This window comes from Apis mellifera, linkage group LG9, assembly GCF_003254395.2.
Source record: "Apis mellifera strain DH4 linkage group LG9, Amel_HAv3.1, whole genome shotgun sequence".
NCBI lineage: Eukaryota > Metazoa > Arthropoda > Insecta > Hymenoptera > Apidae > Apis > Apis mellifera.
Genome location: NC_037646.1, coordinates 11,560,731 through 11,571,847, shown reverse-complemented (window position 1 = coordinate 11,571,847; position 11,117 = coordinate 11,560,731). Strand labels below are relative to the sequence as shown.

The 11,117-nt window shown below is 36.2% G+C and overlaps 1 protein-coding gene across 3 annotated transcripts; it reads right to left on the bottom strand.

Moving 5' to 3' along the window:
* Positions 1-10,292, bottom strand: LOC408985 (pteropsin). 3 transcript variants are annotated; one of them, XM_006567323.3, is made up of 6 exons: positions 9,984-10,292; positions 7,597-7,691; positions 4,544-4,654; positions 3,043-3,302; positions 2,190-2,305; positions 1-1,403 (listed from the first exon to the last, which is right to left on the bottom strand). In XM_006567323.3, exons 1-6 carry the CDS (start codon positions 10,029-10,031, stop codon positions 1,197-1,199), a joined length of 837 nt encoding a protein of 278 aa, XP_006567386.1. In that variant the 5' UTR covers positions 10,032-10,292; the 3' UTR covers positions 1-1,196.
* Between the last annotated feature and the right edge of the window lie 825 nt (positions 10,293-11,117).

Below are 11,117 nucleotides of genomic sequence, written 5' to 3'. Positions count from 1 at the left end.
CTCCCCTAGCCCATAACGTGTGCCGTTTGATGACGTTTCCCCCCCCTCCCCGCCCCCTTCTCGAGAGAAAGAGATAGGCAGAGAGAGAAAGAGGGAGAGAGCGGGGGGAGGAGGAGGGAGGGAAAAAATAACAGTGTGTAACTTATTACTATTCTATGGGCGTGAAATCTCTCTGTTCCATTAGGGGTGGTGAAAATTTGATTGGTTATCGACTATTTTTGCCGGGTAACGTGTTGTTGTCTGTTTTACGATCGATTCTTAACCGACCCGGTAATTGCTTCATTGCTTTATACGTTCTTCTTCCCACACACGCGGCTTCATTTACCATTAGCCACAAAGCCTTATGGACTTTAAAACGGTGGATTGTGTGTGATGTAAATGGAGTTTAATTAAAATTCTTGTTGTACTCTTTCGGTAACGTTGCTGCGATCACTTGCGTTCTGTTTAACGATTAACACTTTCTATGTGGCCTCCTTTTGCTTATCTCTTTCTCTCTCTCTCTCTCTGCGCAATTTCGCTGCGCCATCCGTGAAATTTTACCCAGATTCCACGCCGCTCTTCTAACCGGTAATGCGGCGTATTAACGAAATCGCTTTTCATCGTTACGTTTTTTCTTTTGTCGAATTTCCCTCTTCCCTTTTCTTTTTTTTTTTCTTAGAATCGATAAATCCCTTCATAACGAAGGAAGGAAGCGGCAATTCCGTTCGTTCGAAAAATAAAATATTACAGACTCGTTTCTCTTGCTCGTTCGTCACACTAACCCACGCATCCGTGAACGAAGAAAAGGAACACGAGATCATCGATTAACACGGCGTAACGTAATTTCTCGCTCGCATGGAAAGACCGTTTACCTTTCACCCAAATTTTCCTTCCAACCTTCCTTTCTTCTTAAAAAAAAAAAAATCTCTTTTCATTTTCAAAACGTGCAGATTCGAAGGAGAAAAAAAAAAAAAAAAGGAGGAAATGAAGAAAGAGTTCTCCTCTCGAGCGATCGTGTAAAGAAAGAAAAAAAAATCCGAAGCTGACGAGGCGAGGTTAAGGTTAAGAAGAGAAGAAAGAGGCGAGTTTATTATTGAGATTAAATTATCTTTTGATATATCGATGTACGGTCTGTTGAAACAACGCTTATATCCAACGATTTCACGTTTCGTTGAGCGTTCAGCTCGAAGCTTGGCCCGCTCGATGGATAGCGGTCCTCATTTCCTTTGCTCCTGCCTGTTCAACGCGGTCAGCGCTGTGTGCTGGCTGTCGGGGACCGCGGTCCTCGAGCCTCGCGCGTCGAAGATCTTCTTCAGGAAACGGGAAAATTGGTTGTTCAAACCGGCGTAAATTATAGGATTGTAGCAGATGGAGGATTTGGCCAGCAGGGCTGGGAGCACGGCCACGGTTGCCGACGGTTTCGCCTAGAAATTTGAATGAAAAAAATTAACCGTTTTTTCTCTCTCTCTCTTTTCTCGAGACCGTTTAATGCATCCGGTCATGGCGGTGAGCGTGTTAATGACACCTGTTCGTAACGGAAAATAATAATGCTTTCACTTGGTGAACGTACACTCTTGTTCAAAAGCGGTGGAAAAAGAGATCGAAGGATTAATTTTCGTTTAGAAAGAAATTTTCTCTTTCTCCAGTTTTTAGGAAAAATTTTCCTCGTTCTCGAACGAGATGGGAACACTCGACGCGAACACGAATTCGTTTCAACAGGGATTCGCTCGGTCGTTGTTTCCGTGGCTCTCGTTTGCGGCGCCACGCTCGTTTCCCTCTCCACTTCTCTTTTCTCCGTATCTCTCGCCGAGTCTCTTCGAGACAAAACTGTTTCGCATTTCGCGAAACTTATTCGTCCATCCGTTCGAAAGAGAGGAAACTTTTTTTTCCAGCCGAATCGTGTAAGTTAATTGTTTGATTCTCGAATTTTCGAAACGCGATTCGAAAGAGAAAATGAAAAAAGGAAACGTAACGTAATGAGAAAGTTAACGCTATCGCGTTCGGGAAATTGAAACGAAAAGAGCCGGACGGAAAGTTAAATTTGAGCGATAACAGGAAGCTATATATCTCTACGCGAAATATTCTGTTTGCCTTTGTTAAACTTGTTGCGGCATTGTCCGCGAGTATACAGTATTTACATATACGATATTTGTACTTTTTTTCTCGATTGTTTGAATGTTTATAGAACGTAAATCTTGGTAAATACTCACGTTGAAATATTGCGCAGCGATCGCGAGGGCAGCGTAAGGTGACCAAGCGAGTAAGAAAGCCGTTATCATTAACGCAACCATTTTCGTAATCTTCGCCTCGCGCCTTCCACTTGCACCTGAATCATAAAACCGACTAATTTCGCGCCTCTGGGATAACGACCAGGCGTCCTCTTCTTTCCTTTCTTGTAAACGCCAAGGAATAAAGCAACGATTTCTTCGCGTTTGATTTTTCCGTTGTGTAGAAAGAAAAAACTTTAAAGCGATAACAAGAAAGAATCGAGAGAATCAAAAGAAAAGGAAAGACAAGCGCGAATTCCGACTATAAACTTGATCGTTTGATTTTGTGTAAAAAAAGAAAGAAGCGAAAAATAATTTTACATACGAATACGAATTTCTTCCATTTCGAAGAAATTTAGATTCTTAACGAGAAAAAACTCACTTTCTTGATAAATTTCGTAGAAGCTATCCAAAAAAAAAAAGAAGAAAAAATGAATTAGAAAATGATAGAGAAAAGTAGGTTTGAATAAATGAAATTATTCACGGTTAAATTGACATTTGACGGAAAAAAAAAAAGAAAAAAACGCTACTAACTTTCTGTTCGACACTTGTCACTCCGATTTGTCACGTAGCTTTCATTTTTTCATCGTTTCGAAGGGGGAAGAGATAGAGAATCGTTCGAAGAAGTTCCGAAATAAATAATAATCTTTGCATCTCTCGAGAATTCGAATTTCTCACGGGTATTGATATTAAAAAGAGAACTTGGTTAAATTTCGATTTCTCGAGATTCGTTGGAACACGATCGTGATGGAAAAAATTGATGCTTGAAGGAGAGGGGAGGGGGAAGAAAAATCACCTGCCCTCTTGCGCACTTTCTTCAAGGTCAGCACGATTGCCGCGTAACTGGAAACGATGGTGAAAACTGGGACGATCAGGCCGAGCACGAACAGGAATCCTATATAGGTGTCGCTGTTGGTCACGGGATCGTGGACCTCCCAGGACACGCTGCAAGACACGTTCCCCGCCTCCGGCCCGTAACTTCCCCAGCCGAACAATGGCGGCAAGGAGAGGGAGAGCGCGTATATCCAGACAAAGGACGCCAGTATGACCGCGTGCCTATCGAGAACGGACAGTTTCCACGATTCCAAGTTTTTAACGAAGTTTGCGCAAAGCAAAGTTGCGTTCATTTGCAATTTATTTATTTATTTATTTATATATTTATTCTCTTATCCTTTTATCGTTCCACGAACGTTATGCACCACCGCACCTTCGTTTCCCTCCGTGTGAAAAATTTACACGGTGGAGATCGGCTCCAGAGATTTTTTTTTTCCTCCTCCGTCCATTCATCATCGTAACCGAGCCTTTTATCATATTTCGAAATATCGAGAAAGTTGTAAGAATAATTCAACCGATTCTTGATATCAATATCTTTTTTTTTTTTTTTTTCTAAAGTAAGAAAGCCATTCCATTATTCGACGAGAGAAAAAGGGAAAGAATGCAATAATGCTTCGATCTCGGTTCGCTTTCATTTTATTATTAATCCCAAAGTTACGAGATTTCGCTTTAGAGAAGAAACCGATCTTCTTTCCTTTCTTTCGCGTTTATCTCTTCTAATCCGGCGAGGAAAGAGCGTAGAGATTCTTGAAAAATTATTATATTAGAGATATCTTTGTTAAACCGTGGTTGATTAAGGGAATCAGTGTGGACGTTGAGGGCTTTTCTTCGAGCGATCATGATTCATCGTTTGTCAACAATTTTCGCGATTAAAAGACAGATGTGTTCTTCGACACGTGGGGCAACGATGATCCATCAGGATCATTGGATATAAATTTTCCTTCGTGCTCTATTTTTCATCGAATGAGTAAATCTGATAAAAACTAAACTCTATTCTAAGACGTTTCATCAAGATGTGTAAATAAATTCCCTCATCTTTCTTCCTCTTAATTTATTATTTAATTGAACAATTGATTTTTTCGCTTCGACGAAAAAAAAAATTCTTTTAAATTTTAAATTTTATTAATCGATTTAATATGATATCTTTCGCGAATAATTTTAATTTTCATTGGGAAATATTATTTGCGTGAAACGTACTATGTTTTTAATTATAATTATCCACATTTTTCGAAAATTATGCGTTTTATTATCGAGCATAATAATGAAATAAGAAAGAAATAACGTTTGGAATCGATTCATTTTTTCGAAATCTCGCGACAAGTGGGAAATTTCGGTTCATTTTGTTCCACGGTTCGATGAACGAAGCCAATATCGTCTCCACGAAACGATCTCTTTCTTCTTCTTCTTCTATATAATATCTCGGATTTATGAAACAAAGGGAAAGAAAATCGGACGTTCCTTACCTTATGGACAAAGCTTGCATCGGCCTGGCCACCAGCAGCCAACGCTCGACGGCCATCACTGTTAAATTCCCGATACTGGCGAATCCCAGAGTGGACATAAACCAGGCGTACCTTAAAAAAAAGAAAAAGAAAGAAAGAAAGAAGGAAAGAAAAAACAAATGGAATTGGAAATTTTCTAAAAAAGAAGGAAAACGAATCTTAAAGAAATTGCATCTTGGTAGATTATCTTTCCTATTTTTCTGCTATTTTTCGTTGAAAATTTTTGTCAAGAAATCGAGAGAAGATGATGGATGATACGAGAAGGCGCGAATCTCGTGACGAATGAGTTGTGTAATACTTTTTACAATTTGACGCGTTTGCAAATAAAAATTTTCAATGATAAAATTCCATCCTTTCGAAGATCGATCGTTTATCGATTCGTCGATTTATCTTTTTATTAGAGAATATATTCATTTTCCCTTTTTATTCGAACATTTGAATTTCTTCCGAAAGTTTTTCTTTTCAAATGTTTAGACGGCTACGAATCGGCGAGATTGCCGCTTTGCGGTAAGAAAGAATACGCGCAACAATACACTTTCTCTTAATTTTCCCGCTTCGACCGGGAGATGTTTTATGGGTTGAAAGAGACAACAACACCGGATTTTTGCGAAACCGCCGCGGTAAACGGCGCGTAAAATGTTCCGCCTCATCCAGATGATCCTTCGCTCCGTGAATTGTAACCAATAATTACATGACAGTCGGTACAAACATTCTTCCCCTGAGTTCACTCGTTCTCGATTAATTCTTCGCAAGATTTTCGGAAAATCTAAAAATTAAAAGTATTTTCCTTTTTATAAAAAGAAAATATGTACGTAATGCACAACATTTGAAATATCGAAAGAAGAAGAGGATGAAATAAAATACGAGACAAGAAAGAAAGTGGAAGGAAGATAAGAAATGAGATTGAAAGAAGGGCGAAGGAGAGACAGTTGTGGAGGAAAAGGAGGCAAGAAAAATGATAAAAATCGAAAGCTTGGAGTTCGAGGCTTGGAATCAAGGAAGATAGAGACTTCTGGATGACCAAAAAGTCAAAATAAGTGTTGATATAAAATAGGATCACCATTTCCTATTGGGTCAAAGAATGAAATATTAAAATTTCGATCAAATAATAATATAGTGATTACTCCAGCTAAAGTGATAATGATATAATTAATAAAATTGCTGTAATAAAAACTGGAAATAGTGAAATTTGATCATAATTTAAAGAAAAATTTTTTATTACTATAATTGTAACTATTAAATTTAATGATCCTATAATCGATGAAATTCCTGATATATGAAGAGAAAAAAATTGCAAAATCAACCGATGGTGATGAATGATATAAATATGCTGATAATGGTGGATATATACTGTTCATCCAGTCCCTGGTCTTGGATAAAATAAATTTCTTGATAAAAGTATAATTAACGAAGGTGGTAGAAGTCAGAATCTAATGTTATTTATTCGAGGAAAAGCTATATCAGGGGATCCTAATATTAAAGGAATTAATCAATTTCCAAATCCTCCAATTAAGAATGGTATAACTATAAAAAAAATTATTAAAAATGCACGACTAGTTACAATTGTATTGTAGATTTGGTCCTTGTTAATTCATGATCCTGGTGATTTTAATTCTATACGAATAATTAGTCTTATTGAGGAGCCTAGTATTCCAGATCATATATAGAATAATATATAACGATAAATAAACAAACAGACGTTTGTTTCTACGATATATAAAAATTGAATACTCATTTGCGTACGTAATTTTCGTAACGATAATTTTCCAATTTTATTTATATATATATATACATATCAAGTATTCTGATATGACCATTGATTTGTTTAATAAACGATGATCGCGATTGTAAATTTGCACGAATTGAATTCTTCGAATTGGGGCTTGTGGAAACACGTAATAATAAAATGGCTCGTTTGCAGTTCGTGATTTGATTCGGAAGAATATTGTTCTCCTCGAATGGGAGGGATTATAAAACGAGTTTACTCTTAAAGGGGATATGATAAAACGATCGTTTGAATTGAAGTGATGAATAATAAGAATGAAAAGAGTTTAATTTATAATTGAATTAATTACGCGTAATTGGAGATTGCGAGGGTTTAAGAGGATTAAAAAGAAGTTTCAAAAATGTTTGAAAGAGAACTCGCATTATTCGTGTTCGACGAAAGATCTATAAGAGGAGGAGAAAGATCGAATCGATCGCGAAATTTTCTTCGAATAATGAAATCTTGTTACTTGTCGTGAGAATAGTAAGATTTTACAAAAATTTTATGCAAGTGCAGAGCAAAAGTACAGTGTTTGCTTGGTGAATTAATTATACTTTTCCAGAGAGGTATGGAAAAAAAAAAAAAAGAGAAACGAAGAGAAGGGTTGATGTGTATTGTTGACCGTGTTCCATTTTCAGAAAAATCTTTCTCTTTCGACGAGAAGCTTTCAATGGAACATCCGTTGCTTTTACAAGCTCGTTATTAACAAAAAAAAAAACAATTATTAACAAAAAAGGAACAATTCGTTATGTGCACATATAACGCGTGACAAAGAATCCAATTTTCACTTTTGTCAACGATTGATCTCTCTCGTTGTCGCGAGCCGAGGTTATGATGTATTCCATGGGTTTCCAGTGAAAAAAATTTCACTGTTGTTGTGGAAAATGGTGAGAACCCCGATAAATAAAGTGATATTTATGTCGCTACGTTGAATTTTCTTTATTATTTTTTATCTTTCGATCGTTACATTCCTCCATTCAATTTTAAAAAGATTTTTTCTCTTCGAAAGAATTTGTCACATTTTCATCGATGTTTCTTTTTTCGAAATTTTTCTCTTCGCGAGTAATGTAAAAAAGATAAAATATTTATTTCGCTAAGCCATTCAATTTTTGAACTAAAATTACTCGAATTATCGTTCGAGTCAAATCAATTGTTGTTTGTTGAAAAAGAGGAAAGATTATACCATATTTGATTTCCTTGTATGAAAAGGAAAAAGAAAAGTAGTCGTTTAACGAACAATAAGTTATACCAGAGACACATTTTGTAGCCCCAATACCATCCACCAGTGGCGGCAGAGACCATCGCGACAGGATTTCCAAATATGGATACCAGAAAATCGCCAAACTGAAATGGAAATTATTATATTATTATTCTAAATTTTCTTCTTCGAGAAAAAAAAAGAAAGAAACAATTACTCGATCATTCTCTTATCTTTAATATTCTAGTTTAATTTAATACAAAATTTAATACGAAATGGATACTTTTAACTTAATATTGATTTTCTTTAAGAAAATATGTTCAACGCCCTCTTTCGTACAAACAAGTAATCTAATAGGTTATTTGGATTATGACATTTATGCTGGTTGTTTAAATATATTTTTACAAAAGTTCTTCCTTAGCCAGGAAATTTTAATCCCTCTTTCTCGAGTCAATACACAGAGAAGAGGAAAACATAACATTTAATTATCTTTTAATTTGCTTCTACGATCCACTTCTGAAATTTTAATTTTGACAAAACGAAAACGCAGAAGGAAGAGCGCTATATAAACGGCCGATCGATAAAGAAGAATGCGATACTTGTAGAAATCTTGTACTCCTCGCGCCTTTTGTAATGTTATGGAAATATTAAATATTCGTGTTTTCTTCTTGTTTCGCGGAATTAAATTTGTCGAAAAAGTAAACGCACAAAAGAACGGATGAACACTGATTTTGGAGTTTGGTGTTGATTTCTGAAAGCCGTATAATTCGTAAAGAGGATTAAATTCGATCAAATGGAATTCAATTACATAAACAAAAATTAGCAGTTTAAAAGGATATATTTCAGAAACGATTTCAGATATTCCCAGGGAGTGTATTCTCTTTCGCTTTTCGTAGCTTGTGTTATAAATAATTAACTCTCTTTGCAGAGCGTGCAAATGCTTTCAGGCTATCACGTAACGAGTTTCGAACGTCTAAATAGACTTATTATTCAAATCCAGACGAAATTGGAATATATTATCACGAATTTAATTTGGCCCGGTTTAGGAAACACTCGTGAAATTTATACGTAATTTCATATACGTATAAAAAATCGAGGATGGACAAAGATTGGGAACAAGTTGCGCGAAATTTTGTTTGAATTCGGGAAAAATTAGAAAGCTTAAAAGTTATATCCGAGCGAGAAAGAGATTTTTAACTGTTCGTTTTAAATTTTCAAGCTCCTCCTCGAGCCACGCTCAGACAATTCCTCCTTTTCTTTCTCGATGAACGCCTACGTATATACATCCCTTTTATCCGCGACAAATCTTTAATATTCATTTTCAGTCTCGCTCCTGATTAAAGAAACGCAAGATTCAAATTGAATCGATAACGTTTCTATTAGCGATATTCATTCGTTCGTGCTTTAAATATCGAAAAGAACACGTTGGATTATTTTCTAATTCTAATTTTTTTTTTTTTTTTCCTTCAACACATGTATCTAATTTATTTTAATAAAATAAGATAAAATACAGTGTGAAAATGATTTTCGTAAATAAAAATCTTTCGTAATTGAAGAGTAGAAAAGACAAAAATATTTAATCAAATAACGTTGAACAATGTAGAAATGAGTGTTAAAAATTTCTTTCAACTCGTCGTAATCGTTCGACAAAAATTCGCATTTAAAAAAAAAAGAAAATATCGATTTTCAAATTATTTCCATTTCGATATCACTTGCCCGGGACAGAATTTTAATCGAACGAATGAGTAAAAAAATTTTTTTTTATAAATCACTTAATCGAAACTCATCAAATTAAATTTTCGCCCATCGATCTATCGTGTCATCGAATTAGTAGTAATGGAATTTAGTGTCGCTTTGACGATGAAATTGATTGATTTTTTAAGAGAAATGCGATCAAAAAAAAATTACACGCAATGTTTTACGGTGAAAAAAAGACGCGTCTTTTAAATGCATTTTTCTATACACAGGTATACGGCGCACAAAGTGGAAGCAACACGTCCTCCATTCTATTCTAACCGCAACACTGTGCGTCCCTTTCGATCCTTATCTACAAACCATTCGCGTACACGGGCCTCAAACATTTCCTATACGCGTTGTTCACGAGCGAATATTCCATCTTCGAATTTTTCTCCTAATAATATTTTTCTCCTTGAACGCGTTTCAATAAAAAATTCACACAAACGAAACGATTTGAATAACACAATATTTAAAAAAAAAAAAAAAGTTTGTAATGAAAATTTCGCAGAAAGCGAGAAATTATTATCATCATCATCATCATCATCACTTACGACTAGGTTAAACAGAATCACGTTCACAGGGGTCCAGAGTATCTGCGCGTCCTTGACGATCACGATCGCCACCAAGAGATTCGCAGTGAACCCGAAGAATCCTATAAATCCCAACGCGATCGCGGCACCAATGTACATCACCGGACTTACTTGATCCTCGTAAATAACATGCTCCATTGTGCTCCGGTTCAAAGACATTCCTTCTCTCCTTCCTTCTCTCTCTCTCTCTCTCTATCCCTTCCTTGCCACCTTGCTTGCGCGAGTAGTCGAATGTGTATCGAGGCAAATCGAAAAAGAGAACAAAGGGAATGGATGGGCACCACGTGTTTTCCCGTGATTGACACCACACCAGTAAATTGGAAGGTATTTTCGTGTTCTGTTTTTTCTTTTTATCTCTCTCTCTTTGTCTCTGGGCGGAAGAGCAGAGATCGGCTCAATCAAAAACAAATGTATGGCCAAGTTTGAAAGTCTACCTACCCTTATATAAAGCCCGGATGAAACTACCCTCTTTCCTCCGACCGCACTGGTAGCCGCCTCCTCCTCTACCTAGTTCACAGCTGCCGGCTAAAACCAAGCGTACAGAGAGAAACAGCATGCGCGGCAGACCATGCCACTGTATCGTAGAATACCCCCCGTTTGTACGCCAAGGGCGTATAGTAGATTGTGATTCCATTGTCGAGAAATCAACGAACCACGTGCTGAGATATATATATATATATATATATATTTCTTCTTCTTCTTTTTTAATCCACCAGATCAATTTTCTCCCTATATTCCTTTTTCGATTATTCGATTATTGTCTCTTGGTTCAAGGATATTCCCTTTTGAGGATAGTGATAATGGAGTGTAAATCTGATCAGGCCAAGCGACGTTGGCTTTTACGTAAAAGCGGTGAAAGAATGGACGATACTTCTTCGAGTTTTGGATAAGTGTTTTAGAATTTGAAATTATTCTATGAAAAAAAAAGAAAGAAAGAAAGAATGAAAAAAATTATGATTCGATTTATGTAATGCATGTTTTCGGGCATGTTTCAATTTTTAAAGAAATCGTTTGTCGGCCAGCTGAAAAGTTTGTAAATCCGATTAATCTCGGTAAAGGGGATTATATTCATTATTCGTGGATTATTGCGAACACTTGGAAATTTTAACGTTAAATAAATCGATATGATAGAGGATCGCATCGATATAACACAAGGTTTGCAGGTTTTTCTTTTAGCGGATTAAAAAGTTACGTCATAATTCGGAAAAAAGATCATCTTTTTGTAACGAGACGAAATTGTACGAA